Raw genomic sequence first — 26,573 nt, 5'->3', positions numbered from 1 at the left:
GATGAACTGTGCATTGGACATATTTCAGATTTTAAATACATTGGCCAAGTGTCAGCCAATTTGCCTTATTTTGATATGTGAAAAACATGGTCACTGTCTTCAGCCCTGAAAGACTAGGTATGTGTAACTCTCAAGACCTTCAGAAGATGAACCACAGGGACTAAGGTGGGGAGCCTGAGGTGGCCTTGCCTGGGGTGCCCTTGAAGTCCACTGATAAAGGTCGTATAGCTGAGTGATGGTAGAGATGTCTGTCTCAAACGGGAAAAGCAAATGAAGCAGCTGATGTTGCTTCTGTCTTTAAAGGTGGGAGAAGAGGAGCTTGAAGTTACACAGGTTACCCAGTGATGAAGTCAACTCAGCCCATTTTGTTCTGTGTCATTTGTGTTATGTCCTGTCAACTGATAGGTGACCCTGAATGTACAACCCATAAAGTTCACAGTCCATAACTCTTAGCAAAAGAAGTTTACTCTATTGCACCTTTTACGTTAGTACAGATCCTGAGAGATGGTAGGTTGGGCTGCAAAGAAATTAGGTAGGTAAGTCAGTAATTTTTTTCATAAAAAACATTTTATGATTTATGTGTGTGCATATATGTATGTGTATAAATATGATTTTGAAAGCAACATTGCAAAGAACAGAAAAAGGAAAAAATTTCCATCAAATTAACATAATCTCTAATTTTCCTTTCCACTTTTTTCCAACTTTATTGAGATATAATTGACGTATAAATTTAAAGTGTATAACTTGTTGATTTGATATGCTTGTATTTTGCAAAATGATCACCACCATAGCATTAGCTAACACCTCCATCCAGTCATATAATTACCATTTCTTTTTTGTGATGAGAACATTTAAGATCTACTCTCTTAACAACTTTCAAGTATATAATACACCATTGTTAGCTATAATCATCATGCTGTACATTAGATCCTCAGAATGATTTCATTTTATAACTGAATAAACTGGAAGTTTGTATCCTTTGACCACTCTCTCCCCATTTCTTCTACGTCCACCCCCTGGTAACCACCACTCTACTCTCTGTTTCTGTGAGTTTGGATTTTTTAGATTCCACATATAAATGATATCATGCATACAGTATTTGTCTTTCTCTTGCTGATGTTTTTCACTTGACATAATGCCCTCAAGTTTCATCCAAGTTGTCAGAAATGGTAGGATTTCCTTCTTTCTCATGGCTGCATACTATTTCATTGTATATACATGTATAAATATGTATATACACATTCATACGCACATATATGTCATATCTTTATCCATTGGTTGAAACAGATTGTTTCCATATCTTGGCTATTATGAATAATGCTGTATTGAACAAGGGGGTGCAGGTATCTCTTCAAGATCCTGTTTTCATTACCTTTGGATGTATACCCAGAAATGAGATTGCTGGATTGTATGGTAGTTCTGTTTTTAATTTTTTGAGGACCCTCCACACTGTTTTCCATAATGGCTGTACCAATTTACATTCCCACAAGGGTTCCCTTTTTTTCTCCATATCCTTTTCAACAGTTGTTCGCTCTTGTCTTTTTGATGATAACCATCCTAGCAGGTGTGAGATATTATCTAATTGTGGTTTTAATTTGCATTTCCTTGATGATTAGTGATGTCAAGCACCTTTTCACATACCTCTTGGCCATTTGTATGTCTTCTTTTGGAAAAATATCTATTCAGTTCCTCTACCCATTTTTTTTTTCCTATGCCTATTTTTTAACCAGACTTTGTTTGTTTATTTGGATTGTTTTTGTTTTGCTATTGGGTTGTATGAGTTCTTTATATATTGGATATTAACCCCGTATTAGATACATGATTTGCACATTTTCCTCCCATTCTGTAGGTTGCCTTTTCATTTTGTTGATGGTTTCTTTTGCTGTGCAGAAGCTTTTTAGATTAATGTAGTCCCACTTATTTATTTATTTTTGCTTTTGTTTCTTATGCTTTTGTTGTCAGATCCAAAAAATCATTGCCTAGAACAATGTCAAGGAGCTTTCCCATGTTTTCTTCTAGGAGTTTTACAGTTTCAGGTCTTATGTTTAAGTCTGATCCATTTTGAGTTAATTTTTGTGAGTGGTGTAAGATAGGGATCCAATTTCATTCTTCTGCATGTGGTTATCCAGTTTTCCCAACACCATTTATTGAAGAGACTATCCTTTTGTCATTGTGTATTCTTGGCTTTCTTGTCAAAGATTAGTTGACTGTATATGTGAGGGTTCATTTCTGGACTTTCCATTCTGTTCCATTGGTCTATGTGTCTATTTTTCTGCCAATACATACTGTTTTGATTACTGCAGTTTTGTAGTATAGTTTGAAATCAGGATGCCCCCAACTTTGTTGTTCTTTCTCAGGATTGCTTGGCTATTAAGAGTCTTTTGTGGCTCCATAAAAATTTTAGGATTTTTTTTTTCTATTTTTGTGAAAAATGCCATTGGAATTTTGATACTGATTGCATTGACTCTTAGATGGCTTTGGGTAGTATGGACATTTTAGTAGTATTAATTCTTCCAAAACATGAATATGGGTTTCTTTTCATTTATTTGTGTTATCTTCAGTTTCTTTCATCAAAATCTTGTAGTTTTCAGTGTACAGGCCTTTCACCTGCTTGGTTAAATTTATCCCTAAGTATTTTATTGTTTCTGATGCTATCATAAATGAGATTGTTTTCTTAATATCTCTTTCAGGTAGTTCACTGTTGGTGTGTAGAAACACAACTGATTTTTGTATGTTGATTTCTGTATCCTGGAATTTTACTGAATTTGTTGACTCGTTCTAACGGTTTTTTGATGGAGTCGTTAAGGTTTATAAGGATAAGATCATATCATCTGCAAACAAAGACAGTTTTACTTCTTCCTTTCCTATTTGGATGCCATTTATTTCTTTTTCTTGCCTGATTGCTCTGGCCAGGACTTCCAGTACTGTGTTGAATGTAGTGGTGAGAGTAGGCATTCTTGTCTTGTTCCTGATCTTAGAGGAAAAGCTTTCAACCTTTCACCTTTGAGTATGATGTTAGTTGTAGGTTTGTCATCTATGGACTTTATTGTGTTGAGGTATGTTCCTTCTATACCCAATTTTTTGAGCATTTTTGTCATGAAAGGATATTGTATTTTGCCAAATGCATTTTCTGCATCTGTTGAGATGATCATGTGATTTTTATCTTTCATTCTGTTGATGTGATGTATCACATTTATTTGCACATGTTAAACCATCCTTGCATCTCAGAAATCAGTCCCACTTGACCATGGTGTATGACTCTTTTAATGTGCTGTTGAATTTGGTTTGCTGCTATTTGGTTGAGGATTTTTACATCTGTGTTCATCAGAGATATTGGTCTGTAATTTTCTTGTAGTTTCCTTATCTGACTTTGGTATCAGGGTAATGCTAGTCTTATAAAATGAGTTTGGGAGTGTTCCCTCCTCTTCAGTTTTTTGGAAACATTTGAGAAGGACTGGCATTAATTCTGCTTTAAATGTTTGGTAGAATTCACCAGTGAAACCATCTGGTCCCAAGCTTTTCTCTATTAGGAGGTTTTTGATTACTGATTCAGTTTCCTTACTTGTTATTGGTCTGTTCAGATTTTCTATTTCTTCATGATTCAATTTTGGTAGGTTGTACATTTCAAGGAATTTATTGATTTCTTCTAGGTTATCCAGTTTGTTGGCATGTAATTATTCACAGTAGACTCTCATGCTCCTTTGTATTTCTATACTATCAGTTATAATGTCTCCCTTTTCATTTCTGATTTTATTTGAGTCCTCTCTCTTTTTTCTTTTTTTTTTTTCTCTTTTTTCTTAATCAGTTAGCTAAAGGTTTGTCAATTTTGTTTGTCTTTTCAAAAAAACAGTTCTTAGTTTCTTTGATGATTTCTATCATTTTTCTAGTGTCTATTTCATTTATTTCTGCTCTGATCTTTATTAATTCCTTTCTTCCACTGACTTTGGGCTTAGTTCTTCTTTTTCTGGTTTCTTGAGGTATAAAGTGAAGTGGTTTATTTGAGATCTTATTTCTCAATGCAGGCATATATCATTATAAACTTAAACCTGCTTTTGCAGCATCCTGTAGATTTTCATTTTTGTGCTTCCATTTTCATCTGTTCAAGATTTTTTAAATTTCCCTTTGATTTCTTTGACTCATTGGTTGTTCAGGAGTGTGTTTTTTAATTTTCACATATTTGTGAATTTTCCAGCTTTCCTCCACTTATTGATTTCTAGTTTCATGCCATTGTGATTGGAAAAGACACTTGGTATGATTTCAATCTTCTTAAATTGCTGAGACTTATTTTGTGGCCTATCATATGATCTATACTGGAGAATGTTTTGCACATGCTTGAGAATAAAGAGTGCTGCTGTTGAATGGATTGTTCTGTATGTGTCTGTTAGGTCTATTTGATGTAAAGTATGGTTCAAGTGCAGTGTTTTCCTTGTTGATTTTTTTTATCTGGCTGATCTGTCCATTGTTGAGAGTGGGGTATTGAAGTCCGTTGCTATAATTGTTTTGTTGTCTATTTCGCCCTTCAGATCAACAGTATTTGATCACATAAAAATCTACCCTTTTACTCCCTGCCCCTTATTTTTTTGATGTCACGATTTACATCTTTTTGTATTGTGTATCCATTAACAAATTGTTGAAGCTAGGGTTAAGTGTCTTTATACTAGAGTTAAGTAGATAACACATCACCATGTTACAGTATTAGGGTGTCTCCGTTTACCTTTACCAGTGTGTTGTATAGTTTCATGTTACTAATAAACACCTTTTTGTTTCAGCTCAAAGAACTCTTTTCAGCATTTCATGTAAGGCAAACTTAGTGGTGACGAAGTCCTGTAGCTTATACTTATTAGGAAAAGTCTCTATCTTGCCTTCATTTCTGAAGGACAACTTTTCTGGGTAAAGTACTCTTGGTTGGCAGTTTTTTTCTTCATCACTTTCTAGAGGCCTAAGCTGGCTGCCCGTGTGGTTCCTGGGCTCTGCTGGGGACAGGGGAGAGGAGGGAGCCAGGAGGGACTCAGGTGGTGGCCTGGGCAACCCTGAATGCCTGTGGGACAAAAGCTGGTGAAGTCTGCGGGGGCTACATGGCAGCTGCAGCAATGCTGGCTGTTGGCTGTGGGTCAAAATCTGCTGTTTGTCTGCCAAGCAGGTCTCTGTGACCCACAGTGGCTCCCACTGAGTGGGTGCTGCCAGTAGCCCCTGCTTTTCCTCCTTGTTCCTAACTGGCTCTGTACACTTCTGCTTCACTAGTCTGGGTGGGGTGAAACTGAGGTGGGACCTTCGTGCAGTGTCTCCAAATGACTGGAGAGCTGACTGCCCACCCTGCTTTTCCTTTCCTGGTTGAGGGAAAAAAAAAAGCAACATAATTCAGAAATGTATAGTACAGACAGAGAACATTCTCCAAGTCCAGTCTTTTTTGTGCACTTGTTTGCATGCTTGTAATTAATATGCATATAATTTTGTAAGCTGCTTTTTTGGACTTATTAAATCATAAATTTCCCCAGATTACCACATGGTCTTTAAAACCAATATTTTAATGGCTGCATAATAGCCCATTAGGTGAGCCTTCCATCAGTTACTCATACTTGTCTTTTAGATTGTTTCCCATGCCATGTCTTACTATTGTAATTATAACTATTATAATTTACTATTGTAATTATAACTATTGAACATTATAATGGTCAGTCTTAGGCATATTGTTCTTTCCTGTAATTTTGGATTATATCCTTAAAGGATTGGGGGTGGAATTATTGAGTTCAAGTCTGTTCAATTTAAGTCTGTAATAACCATTTGCTTTCCAAAAAGTTATATGAATATATTAGCATCACTGTAGCAAGAGGGCCTTTGTTTCATTTCAGGTAAAAATTCATTTCACAGAACTAGATCTTCTCAGTTCCATGGTTTATGACCACCAGATAAAATGAAAAACATGGGAAGACTAGTACAAAATTAGGAGTATACATGAGATAATATTTTAGTTTTTTGTGGAAAGTGAGCTGGTAATTAAATTGGACGTTCAGCAGCAGGGCTTTAAGTTTTATTTTAAGCTCAGGCTGCTGCATCCCTCCTCCTTTCTGGCCGAGCGTTTTAGCTTAATATACAAGAACCTTCTAAAGTAGGTAAACTTTTTGATGTAAGGTTTGTGGATGTTTATAAACAAAGGTTGAAGTTATGATATTTTTGAAAGTTAGCTTTTTTACCTAACAAATATTTATAATATAAAGACACATTTCTTTTTTTTCTTCAGAAAACAGCATTTCATAGAAGCCAGACGCTTGGCTATAGGAATGGCTATGCAGTTGTTCGACGTCCAACAGTTGGGATCGGCGGGGACCGGCTCCAGGTCAGCCAGCTGTCTCAGGCTGAGCTGGACGAGCTGGCCAGCAAGGCACCAGTCCTCGCGTACGGCCAGCCCAAGCAGGCCCCGCGTGCAGAATTCATTCCTGCCTATGTGGCTTTCGACAAAAAGGTATCATCTGGGATGGAAGGGTACCCCTTGAATTCAAATTTCTGAGAGCCAACTGTTTGCAGAAAAGTCAACAGTAAACCACAGCCTTTCCAGATACTCTGAGGAGAAAATTGTTCAAATGCCTCAACCCTTAGTCATAGACAGCTGAACTCAGGATTGAAAGACCCTTTCTTTACTCAGGAAGCCGATTACAGAAAATAATTCCCTGTAGACGTCACTGAAATATTTTCTAAATTCAGTTTAAAAAAGTTGGATGAGTTCTGAATTCTTGAGTTCATATTGCTATGTTTACCTGTTCTGTGTTTTCTACTTTTTAAATGTCCTGTATTCTGTAGTAATGACAAATCCTTAATCTCTGTGTAGTGCAGAGTGTCATCATGACAGTGACTTCATCTGTCGTCAGTTTTCTCCAGGCTGTCTCCGTAAGTTTTGTTTTTCAGGGAACATTTCAGATTTGGCATAATATAACCAAAGGGTAGTATAACATTTTTGTTTGTGTCTTATTTACCCTTATGCTTTTGTAATGTGAGTTGCTTTATTTCCGTCTGTTAACATTTCCACGTCATCCTTGATTTTCCTTGTCATTGAGCTTCCTCTTTTCACTAAGGTGAGCTTGTCCTAACCCTAGCCATGCAGCAGAATTACTGATGGGACTTTTAAGAAACTTGGATGTTGCCCCAGCCCTCACTGATTCTAATTTCTAGATGACTTTTATGTATAACTGGCTGTGAGAACTACTGACTAGTTTTTATAAGTTAGCTTTCTTCATTTACTCCTAGCCTATCTTATTTCTCTCTTTTTTGGTCTTACTTTTCATTTTATTATTTTTGTTAAATGTCTATACCATTTTCATCCAGCTGGCCAATCTTTATTAATAGAGTACCTGTTGAAGCTAGAGGCTGGAAGTTACAAAATAATCTAGTGGTGGAAATATGCCATTCACATTAATAATCACTTAATTTAAAATTTTTTTAATGTATCAGCCATAATCTATGTCATCTCCCCTTCCCCATCTCAACTAACTCATTTGATACAAACACGTTGACATGTCCACTTATAGGCTGAACCTAAACATCCATATCAGTGATATGATTGGGTATTTCTTAACCTTTTTCTTGTTTCTCTTGTGTATTTACAGCTGTGACAGGTACTGCAAAACCAGTAGAAAAGGGAAAGGGGTGAAAATACAAGAGAGGAGTGGGATAGGCATTTAACAGTTTATCAAGATATAAATGGTTAGGTTCAATTTTTACTGAAAACAATCGCAAATAACTATTGTAAACTAGAAAGTGATGAAGTATTAATGAGGGACTTCCCTGATGGTCCAGTGGTTAAGACTTCACCTTCCAATGCAGGGGGTGCAGGTTCAACCCCTGGTCGGGGAGCTAAGATCCCATATGCCTCGTGACCAAAAAACCAAAACATAAAACAGAAGCAATATTGTAACAAATTCAGTAAAGACTTAAGAAAAAAAGTATTAATGAAATTCAAAGAGGGAGAATTGTGCCAGAATAGGAAATAAGCTTCGTATTTTTTGTTTTTCTATGTAATTTTGTGCTAATTGTCATTACTTAATTTATACTTTTAAAATATTATTTGTAATTCATTTCTTTAAAGATAGTGCTCATGAAAAGAATATTTACGTTTTTGTTTTCCTATTCGTTTTACTTGGATCATCACCATTTCTCTATAAATGATTCTTACCATAGATAATGAGGTAGAGTAGTTAAATGCATGGTTTTGAAACTAAGATTTTTTTGCGATAAGAAAACTATGGGTTTTCTGAATTAAATCAGAGTTTAAATTTTTTGGTAATACCCAGAAGTCCACTTAATAGCCAACATATTTGTCCATGTTTTGGACATTCTTTGTACCGTTCCTCATCCTTAGAATATAACTATTTCTTATGTAGATTATAAAGATCAGGATATCTCCAAGGAGTGCCCGCATCTTTTCTCTTTGCTCCCGTACTATTTTCGTCATCATCACCCACTGTATCCATTTCCCAGGCTAACTTCCCACTCTGTGTTCCTGGTGTTCTTCTTCTTTCATCTTCTTCATCTTTAACGTCCATCCTACTGCCATTTCAAACACTCAGGCGACTATTTCTCTACCTAGGGTAATACCATCCTGTCTTAAGAAACCTTCTTTCTACTTGTAACCCTTTAAGCAACATTTTTCCTCACTTGATTGTCACTTCACTTAGAAGCTGACTTCTTCACCCTCAAGCCCCAAACTACTTTTTCTTAGTAGCCAGTGTTGTTTTTCTTGTCAGATCTGGAGAGGTTTTCTTTGCCAGTATTCTCTTTGACCTGTTTACAACATCTGCCATTGCTGACCCCCCTTCCTCTTTGAAACTCTACTTTTCTTTTGCTACCAGGACTCTTCACTCTCCCGGTTTTCTTCTCTTTCTCTCCCTCTCTCTCTCTCTCTCTCTCTCTCTCTCTCTCTGTCTCTCTCTCTCAATGCTCCTGCTCTGGCCTTCCTTCCTCCTCTCACTTTTTAACGGTAAGTGTTTTCAAGGTTATGTTCTCATTCCTTATTCTCTATTGTTGAGAGATTTCACCCACTTTTCTGTTTTCAGCTGTCATCTCAAGGTAGACAACTATCAATGTTTATTTCCAATTCTGACCGTATTGAAACTTCAGACCTGCCGCGGGATCTCTTCACCTGTTGAGCTGTTGGCCCCTCAGGGTCTGTGTGTCTCTAGCTCAGCTCATCACCTTTTCCCGCAGGTGTGCTCTTTCTGTGCTCCCCGAGGTAATCCAAGCTTGAAGAGCTTGAAACCTGAGCTGTGTTTGGCTCTTTCTGGCTTCACTCCCCACATTCAGTGATTTGCCGAATCAAGTATCTCTCACTTACCTTTCCTCTCCCGCTATCTTAGTTCAGACAAGCAGCGTGTTAACAGCTCACATGTCGTTGACTGTTGTATTAGTCTCTTTCTTGTTTTTTATGCTCATGACAGGTCCACTGCTTGGTTTATTTCCCAAAGCACAACTCTGATGATATCACTTCTCAGGGAAAACATTACCACTATGCAGCTACTCTAGCCCCCAGTTGAAAGTCATCCTTTTTTAAAAATTTTTTTAATTTAATTTTTTAAATTGAAGTATAGTTGATTTACAATGTTGTGTTTCAGGTGTACAGCAAAGTGGTTCAGTTATACATATATATATATCTATTCTTTTTCAGATTCATCTCCCTTATTATTGTAAGGTTATTATACAAAATATTGAGTATAGTTCCCTGAGTTATACAGTGGGTCCTTGTTGGTTATTTATTTCATATATAGCAGTGTGTATCTGTTAATCCCAAACTCCTAATTTATCCACCCCCTCCTGAAAGTCATCCTTGACTCTTCTTTTCCCTCAAAACCCACATCCAATCTTATCATCAAGCTCTGTCATTTCTGTCTCTAAAATATATAACTAATCCATTTACATATTTCCAACTCCACTATTACCATTAATTCATTTTCCACAGAACAGCCAAGCCTATCTTTTAAAAATAAATATCAGAACATGTCACGTACTGACCTAAATACTTCTCCGTGGCTTTCTCATCATATGTACAACTGTACAGGTCCCTTGCAGTCACCATGAGACCTGGCCCTCCCTGCTGTTTCTGCAGCCTTTTCCTGGGCCTCTCTTTTCCTCACCCACTGTGTTTCAGTCCCACTAGATTTATTTCCTTATTTTCTTGAGATTGTAATACACCACCCCAGGACCTTTGCATGTGCTGTTCCCACTACCTGGAATAGCTTTCCCTCTGCTCTTAAGCAGCTCACTCCATCTCATCCTTCAGTGTGACTTACTATGAAACTTTTTCTGGCCACTATGCTAAGGTGGTCCCTCCGTATTTTTCTCTATCATTTTTTTCTTTGTTTCCTTCACAGTAGTGTATTACAGTTTGTATTGCTGGTTTGTTTAGTGTTTATCTGTCCTACTTGAGTGTATACTTCATTAGTGCAAGGACTCATCTGGTCTATTCTGTGATTGGTACTCAATAAATATTAGTTGAAAAAAATGAGATGAATCATTTTTAACAAATAAAATTAACATATTTATGTCACTGCTGAAAATTGGCAAGCTGAGCATGCAATGCACAGATATAATAGAGTAAAATAAAAAATAATAAAAAAAGTGTAGCTAGGCTTTTTATAATTGTATGTGATATGAAAATATTCAGCATCTTCCCCATCAATTTGACATCATTGCGAATAGTTCCAAGTTTTTTGGGGGCATTCTGAGCACTTCCTGGGAGTTAGGAGACTTGGATTCTAATTCTGGGTGTTGTGTTGGCACCTTGAGGAGTCTCAGTATTTAGTGTCTTCATCTATATAATTAGTTAGAATACATGTAGGAATCTATCCAGCTGTAAAATTCCATGAAAAATAAATTTTTAAACACAGTATCTAAATATTACTTTTTCCTTCCTTTTTACATAATATATTTCCTTCTTATTCTACCTGGGAAAGCTAATGTTATCTTAACTACTTGCTAAACAGTTTTCCTAGATTAACTCTTTTCCAGTCATTTCTTTCTGGGTGGAGCACAGAACTCTTAATTCTGTTCTTAATAAGTAGCTAAGTGCCTTTTTGATTAACAGTTGAATAAATAAGTACATTCAGGGTTAGAGTATTTTTTCCTGAGTCTTCACATGTTGGTCTGGCTCTCTGTAATATGACTTACATGGTGAAAACATGTAGTTTTAGCCATATGTATAGATCATATGCCAGAGGAAACCCAAGTACTTTATTGCACAAACTGATTCATATTAAAAAATCAGAGATAAATGTACAGACAGAAAAAAACTTCTAGGGTTTTTTTTTAATGGGTAAAATTTTTACCACTTACAGTTTATGTCAGAAAACAAACTCCCAAATAACCGAGTACTTAAGAATTTAGTGTCCTAGTTAACTGAATAGTCAGTTTCTTCAATAAATACCAAATATACCATATATACATGATCAGTTACTTCTTTCCCCTGCACAATCTGAATGTACTGAAATGAATATAAAGCAAACACTTAACTGTGCATTATTTAATTTTGCATTATTTAATTTTTGTTTGCTTCAAAAGGAATGTTTTGGATTTTACAAAATGATCATGTGGTTACAATTCACTACTGTAAATGTACGAAGATAGGAGATTAGGATTCATTTGTACTGATCACATGGCATAATTCTATAAGGTTTGTTTTTAAATAACTCATTATCATTAACATTTTAAAAAACAGAATGCAAAAAATTCTGATTATTTGAGCCTTTAAAACGTGTGTGTATCTTTTCCCTGCCTCCCATTCTGAGGCCGGGTTCCTGTTGCCAAAGGTATTTTCATCCCCTCCATCTTAGAAAACAGATGGCATAGGAAACTGGGAGTGCCCCAAGCTTCAATCTTTGGTCTTCTTCTTTGTCTATGCTCACTTCTTTGGTCCAGACCCATGCCTTGAAATGTCCTTTACACAAGCGGTCCCCAACCTTTTTGGCACCTCAGACTGGTTTTGTGGAAGACAGTTTTTCCACGGACCCGGGGGGAGGGGCGGGGAAAGGTTTTGGGATGATTCAAGCGCATTACATTTATTGTGCACTTTATTTCTATTATTATTACATTGTAATATGTAATGAAATAATTCTGCTGACAGGAGGCGGAGCTCAGGTGGTAATGCGATCGATGGGGAGCAGCTGTAAATACGGATGAAGTTTCACTTGCCCGCCAGCCACTCGTGTCCTGCTGTGCGGCCCGGGGGTTGGGGACCCCTGCTTTACACAGTGAATTGTGTCCTGAATTCTACGTGTAACTGCCTATCTGACATCTCCTCTTGAATGTTCAATGGATATCTGAAACTAAACGTGTTCAAAACCGAATGCCTAATTTTGTTCCCACCCCCCCCCAAGCCTGCTCCACTGCGTTCTGCTCCGTATCAGGTTGATAGCAGTTCCATTTTCTCGGTTGCTCAGGTCAGAATGTTGAGTCATCCTGATTCTCCTCTAATACTGACTTCTTTCCCAAAACCCAGCCCTGCGTCTCAGGTTGCCTCCTGCCACAGTAACTGTGCGTGCTGAATTCAGGGAGTCTAAAATCCAGCTCACCGTCTGTGCTACAGAGTTGTCTTCTCAGGTAAATCTGTGTAAGCCTGTGGCTCAGGTACAGACCATTTCGTACGTGAATTACTGATCATGTCCTCTTTCAATTCTTTGCAACTGTTGTAAAATGTTACTTTAAAAGGATCTTTGTCTTTTGCTTTTACCATATGATTTTTCTCCTTTAAACATTCCATTACATTCATCCATCTCATCTTTTTATTATGAGTTTTAAGGTCTTGACTCCATTATATTCATATTTCTCCTATGCAACTGCCCGTTCTCTTTTGCTTTTTATCTTGTTCTTCCACAGCAGACATTATACATTATGTCATCTTCCCATCCATTGAACCATAATTGTCTTCACTAAAGAGTCTCCTTGGTTTGTTCCTCTTACTCTAGTAGAGGTTTGGGTTAACACTCTTGCCTCCCTGAAGCATCTTTCTAATACGTTCTTGCCCTGAAAAGAAGTATGAAAAATAGAATTATAGAAATTTTTAAATCCCAACGCATGTCAACATAAGCTTTTTTTTTTTTGTGGCCAAGCCGTGCCACTTGTGGGATCTTAGTGCCCAGACCGGGGCTCGAACCGGCGTCCTTGTCAGTGAAAGCGCAGAGTCCTAACCACTGGACCACCAGGGAATTCCCAACATAAGCTTTTTATATTATTTTAAAATGTTTTTTCAAATGTACAGTAGATGTGTCATTTTGACTTTACACTGTTGCTGATGCTCCCAGAGGACCTAGGATTTGCTTCGTCTAGGATAGATGTTTCTGAGCGCAGTGAGGGTATTGACACGCCACCCAAGAGTCTATGGTGGATTGTTGATTTGAGAGTCATTCATATAAAGTCTCTAAGAATGAATATGTCATTAATGTGCATTTACAAGGGACTGCACTCCTAAAGAAATGGACTGGAGACTTCATTTTCATTTTGAAACCAAAAGTCATAGTCTCTTATTCTTTCCAGAAATTCTAAGAGGGATTTTTGACATTGAAGTAAAGCTAGTAGAGTTAAGTAAGGTCTTTAAGCCATCTTGTCAAGGAACGTGTTAATAAACAGTCTACATGTAGTTTGAGTATTTAGAGCAGAGGTCAGCAAGCTTTTTCTGTGAAGAGCCAAATAATAAATATTTTGGGCTTTGCAGCTGTCTTTGTCTGCTTAAGCTGCCGTAATAAAATACAGACAGACAGGTGACTTAAACAATAGAAATTAATTTTCTCACAGTTCTGGAGGCTTCAAGTCCAAGATCAGGACTCCTGCTGATTTGGTTTCTGGTGAAGGCTCTCTTCCTGGCTTCCAGAGAGATGCCTTCTTGCTGTGTCCTCACGTGGCCATTCCTCAGTGCCTGTGGGCTAAGAGAGGGGAGAGCTCTCTTCCTCTTCTTACAAAGCCACTGGTTCTGTTGGATTAGGGCCCCACCCTTAGGGCTCATTTAATCCGAATTACCTCCTAAAGATCCTATTTCCAAATACAGTCACGTTGGGGGTTAGGGTTCCAACATATGAGTATTGTGGGGGTGGGAGACAGTTCAGTCCATAGCAGCAGCCCAGCTACTCAGCTCTGCCCTCATAATGGGAAAGCAACCATTAGCAATTACGTGTTAACTATTTCGTATAGTTTCCATGTGTTTTGAAATTTTATTCTTCTTTTGATTTTTCAACCATTTAAATATGAAAACATTCTTAGCTTGCAGGTTATACAAAAACAGGTGGCAGGGGTAGGTTTGTCCCATGATCGTAGTTTGGCAACCCTTGACTTAGAAGATGGGAGTGATGAGTATTCGAATCTCCCTGAGTGGTTCTCGGCACAGGAAGGTACTTGGTATTTTTGGATGAGACACTAATACACCATTTTTCCCTCCCTTTTGTATTACAGGTGCTGAAATTTGATGCCTATTTCCAAGAAGATGTTCCTCTGTCAACTGAGGAACGTTACAGGATCCGCCGAGTGAACATTTACTACTATCTGGAAGATGACAGCATGTCTGTCATAGAGCCTGTTGTGGAAAACTCCGGGATCCCTCAAGGCAAGTTAATCAAACGACAGCGCCTAGCCAAGAATGACCAGGGAGACCATTACCATTGGAAAGACCTAAACCGAGGAATAAACATCACAATTTATGGCAGAACTTTCCGCATTGTTGACTGCGACAAGTTCACACAGGTATAGTATATGTTTTTGGAAGCTGTGGTGCTGAGGCATTATTCTAATCTACGCAAGGATACATGTCACTTGTTAGGGTAAGAGGAGGGCACTGATCATCTGTCCTGAGTGGATTATCGTGCAGGTTAATTTGGCATTTGTTTGTGTCCTATGTGCCATCACTATGTAGTGACATCATTTTTTTCAAAATGATATTGCTACATATCCATTCAAATAAAGTTAAACTCCCTTCACAGCTGAATCATTTGATAAGAAATCAGTTCACATGCCAGTTCAGATAGAGAATAGGGGAGCTAGTTCCCTTGATGGGGTAGAAATATGGAAGAGGCATTGAGCAATTTAGCTGAAGTTTGGGTTTACAAAAATAGCACTACCACTATTAGCAGATATGAACCTAAAATTTTTTGTACAATTTGTATTTTTTCCATAACTCATACTTGCTTTGTTCTAGGGAAACTTGCTACCTAAAGAATTCCTGGAATAAAAGCATTTTTAAAGGAAAATACTTTTTTATAGTGAGAAAAATCCTCCATTTCTCTATTTCGTAAATATGGATTTTTTGATAACTTATACTTAATTGTAGAGAGAGAAAGAAGCGAGAGAGAGAGAGCGCTTTCTTTAGCACAAAGTGTAGGTATTAGGAAATCAATTCCAAATTTGTTTCACTTAAAACAAATTTTAGTAGCAAAGGTATAGTTCCTGAATTTTTTATGCCTTTAATCCCATGTGACCTAATGCCAAATGTAATTAATTTTTACCATGCACTGAGCTCCTGTGAGTTCACTCATTTATTTTTTTCATTTAGTAATTTATTTAGCAAATGCTTACTGAGTGCCTGCTGTGTGCCAGGCACTGTTCTAGGTGCCAGGTATAAGTATTTGCTCTTATGGAGGTTATTACATTCTGGTTGGAGGAGACAAATAACAAGCAAACAAATGAATAATATGTCAGATGCTGCTAAGAGCTATGGAAGAAACTGAAGAGAGTAAAGGAGATGGGAGTTGGAGGGGGCACGATGTGTAAAGGCTGGTCAGGGAAGGCCTCACTGATGAGATGGTGCAGGGACAGGACCTCAGGGCAGTGAGGGAAGGAGCCACGGCATCCGTGTCGCCCCAGGGCTGCCGAGAAAACCGTATAGAAGGTGGAGGTGCCAGACCATCTTTGAGATATTGTCCCCTTCAAATGTGTTTTGATCTCTCATTTTTTAGGTTTTTGAAGTTCTTTTTATCATAGGCAGTTCCAGAATTGTGCTGACAGTGAAAAATTATGAAATGTATAAATTTAAGGTATTACAATTGTTTTTACAATTGTGTCTTTACTGACAGTTTGAACATTTGCAAGTTGATCACTGAGCCATTGATCTAAGCCAGTTACAGTCAGTTCTCATTATTAATGGTAGTTATGTTCATTGCGGTCACCACAAACACTGAATTAGCAAATACTGAACCATTGCTCCTAAGAGAAATACAGAGTTAAGTTCCTACAAGCCTCTGGTCAAAACGTTACCTTGTTCTGTGTGTTCTTTCTGTTTACAGATGCCATATTTAAAATATATTGTTGATTCATTAACATTGAGGTCATGCCTGAATGAAGCTTAGCTGACACTTGTATTTTTTCCTTAAGATACATCACAACTGCCTTTTTTTCTGTGGTAAAATGTACATAACCTGAAATTTAGCACTTTAACCATGTTTAGATGTACAGTTTAGTGGCACTGAGTACATATCACAGTCTTCTTGTACTGAGAACAGAAAACAGCACTGCTCTTTGGGGGCTATTTCAGACAGCAAAATCACCAACAGAAAGCACATAAGTGAGAATAAGTGGCTCCAAATAGACCATGAAAAGGACACTTTTCCACCAGGAAAGCTGAAAACAAGAAGGCAGAACTTCATGTTGTTCAGCCTCAGCTGGCAACTCAGAATTTTCACTGCTCCGTGCACAGCTGTAAAGGACCACAAAAGCGCCACGAGGGTTCATTACAAATAAGTTTTAGCAAGTGGACAAATTTGTAAATACAGAAATTTGTGAATAATGGGGATCAGCTGTATTTTAATTACTAATGATAGACAAGAGCTGAGTATTTCAGGCACTGATGATTAGATTGAATTATGTTTTCAATAATTGATCTGTTAGGTTACAAGTTGGCTTCTATAACAGTTTGAGATTTGTTCACATCTTATCTAATTTGATGGTTTTCACTACAGCTGGACCTGTGAGTGGATAAGGAAGAGACTGGCTTTATAGTGTGATTTGGACAAGGAACCACTTCCATTCACACATATCATCATCACCATCCCTTCTCACCCCCTCCTCATGGCTCCACATAAATGGTCCTAGAGACAGAATGAACTGAACATGTTAAAAAATAAAGCTCCAGAACTCAGAGAGCTAGAATTTATTATCTCCACTAAAGTATTACCGCTGGTGTCACAGATGTGAATCCTACTCCACAGATACAGGTGCACAAGAAATGTTATTTTGTTTTTTTAAAGTAACTTAAGACCTAATTGAGCTCCAGTCCAACTGGCCTGGTGTTTCTGTTCGCCCTCAGCTTTGCCAAAGATTCTAAGCCCTAAGAATAGCAAGTAAGCAGCAGCACTCCCAGACCCAAAGGGGTCATCTGTGCAGGGTTCCTAGGTTGTTCAGTGACCAAGGGCACCTCCCTGAAGCTTGGTGCTGAGTAAGAGACTGGGCTGTGAACACCTGTGCTGACTGGCTGCACCTGTGCTCCGAGCGTCCCTGCAGAGACCTGGGGAGTCTTGCTCTTCTAAGGCCCACCTACCTGTGTCTGTTTTCCAGTCTGGGGGAATCTCCCCCTTTCTGTCTTCTTGCCCTCAAAGACATTCCCTTCTCACCCCTCCTCCTGGGACACTTTAGAATAATCACTTCAAAGAGTTTAGGCTTTTTCTAAGAGACGGGAAGAACAGTCAACTTCAGGAAGCTTCTACATACCTGCCGAAATCCCTAAAGTAAGGTTGACAAAGGGCCTGGTTATCAGTTGCAAGCAACAAAAAGGAGTAAAACACCCATTAAATTTCTCAATCAATAATCCTGCTACACTAGTAGGCCATCTCAAGGGAGGGGAGAATTTTATTGTCATCTGCAGTTCAGTAGTTTTAATAGATGTTGAGATCATAATATTTTAATATTGAAAGGATATTGGAGGGACTTCCCTGGTGGCCCAGTGGTTAGGAATCTGCCTGCCAACGCAGGGGAAACGGGTTCGAGCCCTGGTCCGGGAAGATCCCACATGCCACAGAGCATCTAAGCCTATGTGCCCAGGCTACTGAGCCTGCGCTTTAGAACCCGTGAGCCGCAACTACTGAAGCCCGCGCACCTAGAGCCCGTGCTCCACAACAAGAGAAGCCACTGCAGTGAGAAGCCCGCGCACCACAATGAAGAGTAGCCCCCGCTCGTCACAACTAGAGAAAGCCCGCATGCAGCAATGAAGACCCAACACAGCCAAAAAAATAATAATAAATAAATTTTTTAAAAAGAAAGGATATTGGAGACTGCCTAATAAAACTTTAAATACTAAGATTATAAGCTAGTTAGCAGAGCTGATACTGGAACCCATGTATTTTGGCCCTGAGTTCTGTATATTTTCTATTGAATTGTCCAAAAGCAAACCACACAATTCCCAAAAGAAACCCAGATTTCAGATTAATTTCCAGTTCCAGAATGTAAACAGATCCCAGGAAATTGTTCTTTTCTGATCAACAAAAAAGATAGTTTATTGTGCTTTTAAGAAGGATTGTCAAGTTGTATTAAAATGTATAGTGACTTAAAATATTTTATTTACTCATAATTAGCAAAATAAAATTCAATGATCACATCAAGTTCAGATGCTTTCACTTTTTTTTAGTGAGATTTGAGCACTTGATTCATCTTTCCTATTTAGCTGAAATATTTTTTGGTCTAAAATAACCAGTGGGTATGCTTTCTTTTCTTTTTTTTGTGGGAAGTACTTAATCATATATTTGTTTTAAATGAGATGGAAAGCTGGGGATTTGATTTCAGCTTAACTTTGCCATTGTGCAGCTTGCCCCCATACCTGATATGAATTACATATTGTTCCGACTATGGTTAGGTTCACGATGTATGTATCTAAGCAGTCCTAGTACTTCCTCTGTTCCTGGGCACCTACTTAAATCTAATTGATCTGAATTCATATTTGAAGCCAGTTACCTTACCATCATGTCTTCCATTTATACTTAAGGTAATTATCAATTATTATCTGCATCATAGAACTGGGTCAATCAAAGGCTTAGTACTGCTAAGACATGCTCAAGCTGCAAACTAATGGTTAAGGTGGGCAGTAGCTTAGAAATTCTTATTATACTTATTTTTATAGCATCACTTAATATTTACTTTGAGAAGCTTCAAGAAAGATAATCATTATTAATTTTGAATTATGTAGGTATTTTTGGAAAGTCAAGGAATTGAATTAAATCCACCAGAGAAGATGGCTCTCGATCCTTACACTGAACTCCGGAAACAGCCTCTTCGTAAGTATGTGACTCCAACAGACTTTGATCAGCTCAAGCAGTTTCTCACCTTTGACAAACAAGTAAGTGACCTGGTAGGTTTACTTGTTTCCAAATGCAGCACTGCTTATTAGCAAGTTATTTTGGTAGATGTGTATCTTGAAACATACATCTGTAATTTAACTGGTCAGATACAGTGCTATCTTTCTGGGGTTAGAGGTACAGGAATGCCTGTTTCATATCAGAGATTCAAAGATGATTGTGGAGTTAAGTCTTGTGAGCTCCACCAAACTTTTAAATCTTAAGGCAATTCCTGAGCAACATCTGCTCCCTGCTTTATACTTCTAACCACCTGCTTCTTTTCTCAAATATGAATTAATGTCAAAGAATCCTTTGGGAAACCTTAAATGAATTATTGGGATATTTCAAAGCTATTGCATATATGTAGGTTTCTAGTGTTAAACTAGTAATTTCACAGCATTCCCATTGCAGATGATTCCTTGTTCAATTTTATATTGATGTGTGAGTACATAATGTTCTGGGTATTTTCCAGCTCTGTTCCAACCTTCCTATCTTCCCCTTGTGGGCTGGTGTATTTGAGTCTTCTCCTTTACTGTACTAAAGGGAAAGAGAAAACAGAGAGATCACCCTCAGTGTTTCTTTGCTGCTTTTTTCTCTCAGACATGTAATTCCTTTTAGTTCAGAAAATTTTACCTAGCACTAGCAAGGTCTTTTAAGGACATTCTTTATATCAATCATATGTCTGTCATTATTTTGTATTTAAAGATTGTGTTGTTGATACTGTTACTAGAAGGAACAGTTGAAAGAACTAAAAAAAAAAAGATTAATAAATGAAAATTCTTTCCATACTAATTATATACAAACCATTCACATGTACCTTTATTAATACGCATAAAGCACTGAACAAAGGGCCCACTGCTCTTTTAATTCAGCTTCTCTTTCACTGACTAATATTTTGGATCAAAATGAATCATTCTTTCTCAGCACAAGCTTATAAGACTATTATTTAATACTTTCCAGCTGTTGACATCTGGTATATGATTTCAGATGTTTTTATATCTTTGGTGAATACTTTGTTTTTAACCATCTGAGATTATGTCATAGTCTTTCTGGTTAATCTTTTCATCATTGTCTGATACAGAAATGCCAAAGCAGCTAAGTTAAACTCTCCACCTGTAGAATTTTTACTTAAGTCACTGCTCTGGGTTCCTCAAAGGTTCTTCGATTCTACGCGATCTGGGATGATACAGACAGCATGTTTGGTGAATGTCGGACCTACATCATTCATTACTATCTTATGGATGATACAGTGGAAATTCGAGAGGTCCACGAACGGAATGATGGGCGAGATCCCTTCCCACTCCTCATGAGCCGCCAGCGCATGCCCAAGGTTTTGGTGGAGAATGCAAGTATGTGTGATTCAGTTTATCCTCTGTTAATTGGAACCTTTCCTGGATCTCAAAGGAGTTAATCAGTGTGGTCATTCCCTTTACACTTGGGAGGTGCTTGCTGTGTTCTCGTAGGTACTCAAAAAGCGGCTTTCCCATAACTTCCCTCCTTTACTGGCCCCTCAGTCCAAGCTTGTATCTCAAATGGTCTGGCAGAGATGACTGATACCAAGATCAAGGGAACAAAACCAAAACAGCAGTGGAAGATTTGTTTAAAGTGTGGCAGAGCAAGGCTTCTGAGCTGAAGCAATTTCATGTCAGATTTTTAATGCATTTCTAAAACAAGCTTGTTTTCATTCAGAGATATAGCGTACCATTTCCTTATGTGCTTTTCAGACTTTGCTTCTCACCTCAACCACTTCCTAATCAGGAAGTTTCTATGTGGGATAACTTCAGATGGGAAAAGGCATGTCTGTGGTTCATAAAGGTGGATCCCCATTGTATCAACCCCTTGGTCTTTCTTTGCTGGTATTAAATAACCTTATCAATTGGAGTGTGAGAATGCAAACAAAATGCAGCTGAGACAGGCTGTCTGTCACTGCTTCTCTGGAATAAGTAGATTTGCTTTAGTTATTGACTTAATAGTTGAAGAATTTTCTCTTACAAAAGTGTCATCTTGGTCACATGTAATGACCAATGTTTGGATGGCTGACAGAACTCTGTAATAAATACTTTGTTTTTTTTTGGTTTTTTTTTTAACTCTATTTTTTGGAACTAAGAGATAAGAAATTCCAGGTATTGAGCAAGAGATTTGGCTTAGAGGTTATAAACAAATTGGCAGTCTGAAAGCTAAATCCAACCTACCCACATGTATTGCTTGGTCTGCAGTGTTTTTTAAAAATGCAGAGTTATTTGGGGGCAAGGAGGTGGAGATTTCCATCACTGGGAGAGTAGATAATCAGAATGTGGTGAAGGTATATCTTGATAAATATGTAATAGTTAGAAGCAAAATGTACAAGAAAGCAAATGGATGCATCTTAAATGCATAGTGCTGTGTAGAAAAAAAGTAAAAGGAGATGTATAACGCAATACCATTTACATGAAGTAAAATGCACACAAAACAGTGTAAATATGCATATAATCAGAAAGCTGCTCATTAGCATGGTTGCATGTGAGGCAGAGGAGAATGAGATTGGGGAAAAGGATAAAAGGGAGTAAAAATTGTCATCATTTTTAAATTAAGAGACAACATTAAACACCTCTTTTTTTGAGAAATGAGAATAATTGCTAACACAGTTTACATTCTCAAATAGCGATAACTGGATCCATGCCCTAGTTCAACTTAGTCCGGCTGCTGCCTGCCGTGTTTCTTCTACTTAGCTCCCATAGAACCCTCTTAGAGCTCTGTGACACTGGGACTAATATACTAATTTTGGCCTTCCAGAATGCTTAAATGAGCCTGCAATGCCTGCCATCTGGAGCTGACAAACGTCAGGGTTATGATTAAGAAGAAGAATGGGGATGTATTCAGGGTGGCATGAAAAAAGTGTCACTAAATCTCTTGAACTCTCAGGTTCCATGTTTGTGTCTGCCTTATCAATGTGCCTTACCATTATGGCCTATGTTTAGACTTTTCAATATGTAATCATCCTCATCTATAACTTCCCAAATTTTAACAATTTTCAGCAGGGGTAGATGGAAAGGCAGCCTGGTGACCTATGTAGGGTCCTTTGAAAAGGTAGGACACATATCTTTTTGTGAAAGTTATTGTTAGTCTTGCAGACAGAAAAGGCTAAGCTTCCATCAGCTAAATAATTCCTTTAACTGGAACCACGGTGTTAAAGTGTCTGACTGACTCCCAGGGGCATTAAGCCAATGGATAATTTTTATTGAATTCAGTTAAACAAGAGTTAAATATCTGCTATGGGAACTACGTCATGTGCTAAGTGCTGTGCTGTGGAGGATAAAATGAAAATGTTACTCCCAGACCTAGAATCCCTGCCCTTCAGTCACTTCTGGCGGCTGGGGAGACAAGTCATATAAATACTCAAAGCGCTTAAACAGTAACACAGGTGCTCCAGATTATCTGATTGCTAACCAGTTATGTCATGTAGACAAAGCTCAGAAGAGGTGTGAGCTAGAAAGACTAAAGGCTTTGCGGGAGAGCTGGGAGTGGACATAAACAATGGACCCTTACTAGGAAAAATCTAATGTATAGAAAGAAAATGATTCCAGAAGTAAGATCTGAGATATAAGAAGTGATAAATAAAGAAAATGGTAAAATGTAGGTAAATCTAAATAAACATTGACTATACAAACTAAAGGAACAATGTTAAATTTGAGGGGCTTAAAAAATATCAAGGTAAAATTAAAATATATTACAGTAATGATATTGGAGCAGTGATAGGATTAAAAAACAACAAATTTTGAAAAATGGGTATTTTTATGGATTATTTATTTTTATTGAAATAGAATTAACTTACAATACTATATTAGTTTCAGGTGTACAACACAGTGATCTGATACTTTTATACATTACAAAATGATCACCAGGATAATTCTAGTTATCATCTGTCACCACACAAAGTTATTACAGTATTATTATTATTATCGTTATTTTCAATGTTCCCCTGACAACTCTAATGCATAGCCAGGCTTTTTTTTTTTTTAATATTTATTTATTTATTTGGTTGCGGCCGGGTCTTAGTTGCGGCACGTGTGCTCCTTAGTGGTGGCTGGCGGGCTTCTTATTTGTGGCTCATAGTCTCCTTAGTTGCTGCTCACAGGCTCCTTAGTTGCCGCTCACTGGCTGCTTAGTTGTGGCACGTGGGCTCTTTAGTTGCGGCTTGCCAGCTCCTTGGTTGTGGCGTGCATGTGGGATCTAGTTCCCTGACCAGGGATCAAACCCGGACCCCCTGCATTGAGAGCATGGCATCTTAACCACTGCACCACCAGGGAAGTCCCTACAGTACTATTGACTATATTCCCTATGCTGTACATTACACCCCCATGACTTATTTATTTTACAACTAAAGTTTGTACCTCTTAGTTTCCCTCATCAATTACACTCATCGTCTTACCCCACTCCCCTCTGAGAACCACCAGTTAGTTCTCTGTATCTATGAGTCTGTTTCTGTTTCGTTATGTTTATTCTTTTGTTTTACTTTTTTAGATTCCACATACGAGTGAAATGCAGTATTTGTCTTTCTCTGTCTGACTTATTTCACTTAGCATAATACCCTTTAGGTCCATGTTGTCAAAAATGGCAAGATTTCATTCTTTTTTATTGTTGAGTAATATTGTGTGTGTGTGTATACAGCACTTTCTCATTATCCATTCATCTATCTACGGACATTTAGATTGCTTCCATATCTTGGCTATTGTAAATAATGCTGTAGTGAACAGAGGGGTGCATAAAACTTTTTGAATTAGTGTTTTTTTTTTTCCCAGAAAAATACCCAGAAGTGGAATTGGTGGATCGCATGACAGTTCTGTTTTTAATTTTTTGAGGAATCTCCATACTTTTTTCCATAGTAGCTGCACTAATTTACATTCCCACCAACAGTGCACAAGGGTTCCCTTTCCTCCACATCCTCGCCAACATTTGTTATTTGTTGTCATCTTGATAACAGCCATCCTGAGAGGTGTGATGTGATATCTCGTGGGTTTGATTTGTGTTTCTCTGGTGATTAGTGATGTTGAGCATCTTTTCATGTGCCTGTTGGCCATCTGTATGTCTTCTTTGGAAAAATGTCTATTCAAGCCCTCAGCCCATTTTTTTAATCAGGTGGGTTTTTTGTTTGATGTCAAGTAGTATGAGTTCTTTCTATATTTTGGATATTAAACCCCTTATCAGGTGTATTATTTGCAAATAGCTTCTCCCATTCAGTAGACTGCCTTTTTGTTTGGTTCCTAGTTTCCTTCACTGTGCAAAAGCTTTTTAGTTTTTTGTAGTCCCATTGGTTTATTTTTGCTTTTGTTTCCCTTGCCTGAGGAGACATATCCCAAAAAAAATGTTGCTAAGACTGATGTCAAAGAATGTACTGCTTATGTATTCTAATAGAAGTTTTATGGTTTCAATTCTTACATTTAAATTTTAATTCTATTTTGAGTTAATTTTTGTATATGGTGTGAGTATGTAGTCCAGTTTAATTCTTTTAACGTGTGGCTGTCCAGTTTTCTCCACACCACTTATTGAAGAGTCTGTCTTTTCCCCATTGTGTATGCTTGCCTGATTTGTCATAGAGTAATTGACCATATAAGTGTGGGTTTATTTCTGGGCTCTTTGTTCTGTTCCATTGATCTATGTGATCTATGTGCCAGTACCATACTGTTTTGATTATTGTAGGATTGTAGTATAGTTTGAAATTAGTGAGCATGGTACCTCCAGTTTTGTTTTTCTTTCTCAAGATGGTTTTGGCTATTCAGAGCCTTATGTGTTTCCATACGAATTTTAGAATTATTTGTTCTAGTTCTGTGGAAAATGCCATTGGTATTTTGATAGGGACTGCATTGAATCTGTAGACTACCTTAGGTAATATGTTTATTTTAATAATATTAATTCTTCCAATCCATGAGCACAGTGTATCTTTCCATTTGTTTGTGTTGTCTTCAGTTTCTTTCATCAGAGTCTTAACAGTTTTCTGAGTAAAAGTATTTTACCTCCTTGGTTAGATTTATTTCTAGGTATTTTATTCTTTTTGATGCAGTTGTAAATGGATTTGTTTTCTCTTTCTGTTAGTTCTTTGTTAGCATATAGAATTGCAACAGATTTCTGTATATTTTGTACCTTATGGCTTTACTGAATTCATTTATTAGTTCTAAGTTTTATTGTGGCACCTTTAGGATTTTATATATATAGTATCGTATCATCTGCAAACAGTAGCAGTTTTACTTTTTCCTTTCCAATTTGGATTCCTTTTATTTCTTTTTCTTGTCTGATCGCTATGGCTAAGACTTCCAATACTACGGTGAATAAAATTGGAGTGAGTGGTCTTCCTTCTCTTGTTTCTAGTCTTCGACAAAATGCTTTCAGCTTTTTACTGTTGAGTGTGAAGTTAGCTGTGGGCTCGTCATGTATGGCCTTTATTAAGTTGAGGAAAGTTCCCTCTCTGCCCACTTTGTTGAGAGCTTTTATCATACATGGATGCTGAATTTCACCAAAAGCTTTTTTTGCACCTATTGAGATGATCATATGATTTTTATTCTTCAATTTGTTAGTCACATTGATTGATTTGTGGGTTTTGAACCATCCTTGCACCCCTGGGATAAATCCCACTTGATCATATTGTATTATGCTTTTAACATAGTGTTGTATCCTGTTTGCTAATATTTTTTGAGGGTTTTTGAATCTATGTTCATCAGTGATATTGGCCTACAATTTTCTTTTTCTGTGGTGCCTTTGTCCGGTTTTGGTATCAAGGTGATGCTGGCCTCATGGAATGAGTTCAGAAGCATTTCTCCTCCTTCAGTTTTTTGGAATACTTTAGAAGGTTAGGTGTTAACTCTTCTTTAAATGTTTAATAGAATTCACCTGTGAAGCCCTCTGGTCCTAGACTTTTGTTTCTTTGGGGTATTTGATTACTGATTCAATTTCATTACTAATAATCAGTCTATTCATATTTTCTATATCCTCTTGATTCAGTCTTAGGAGATTGTGTATTTTTAGGAATTTATCCATTTCTTCTAGGTCGTCCATTTTGCTGACGTGTAATTGTTTGTACTAATCTCTTATGATTCTTTGTATTCATGTGGTGTTGGTTGTAACTTCTCTTTCATTTTTGATTTTATTTATTTGGATCCTCTCTCATTTTTTACTTGATGAATCTGGCTAAAGGTTTATAATTTTGTTTATCTTTTCAAAGAAACACCTCTTAGTTTCATTGATCTTTTCTGTTGTTTTTTTTAGTCTCTATTTCATTTATTTCCTCTCTGATCTTTATTATTTCTTTCCTTCTACTCACTT

The 26,573-nt window shown here is 37.5% G+C and overlaps 1 protein-coding gene across 3 annotated transcripts in view; it reads left to right on the top strand.

Moving 5' to 3' along the window:
- Positions 1-26,573, top strand: part of EFHC1 (EF-hand domain containing 1) — a 59,145-nt gene that overhangs the window by 1,720 nt on the left and 30,852 nt on the right. For 2 of the 3 annotated variants that reach the window (XM_059938499.1, XM_059938500.1), the window contains exons 2-5: positions 6,239-6,460; positions 14,422-14,709; positions 19,133-19,282; positions 20,437-20,629. In XM_059938499.1, the coding sequence (XP_059794482.1) occupies positions 6,239-6,460; positions 14,422-14,709; positions 19,133-19,282; positions 20,437-20,629 (853 nt within the window). The remainder of the gene's footprint in view (positions 1-6,238; positions 6,461-14,421; positions 14,710-19,132; positions 19,283-20,436; positions 20,630-26,573) is intronic. The other variant, XM_059938501.1, reaches the window with a different exon arrangement.

The sequence above is a fragment of the Balaenoptera ricei genome, chromosome 11, assembly GCF_028023285.1.
Source record: "Balaenoptera ricei isolate mBalRic1 chromosome 11, mBalRic1.hap2, whole genome shotgun sequence".
Lineage (NCBI taxonomy): Eukaryota > Metazoa > Chordata > Mammalia > Artiodactyla > Balaenopteridae > Balaenoptera > Balaenoptera ricei.
This window is presented reverse-complemented; position numbering and strand designations above follow the sequence as displayed.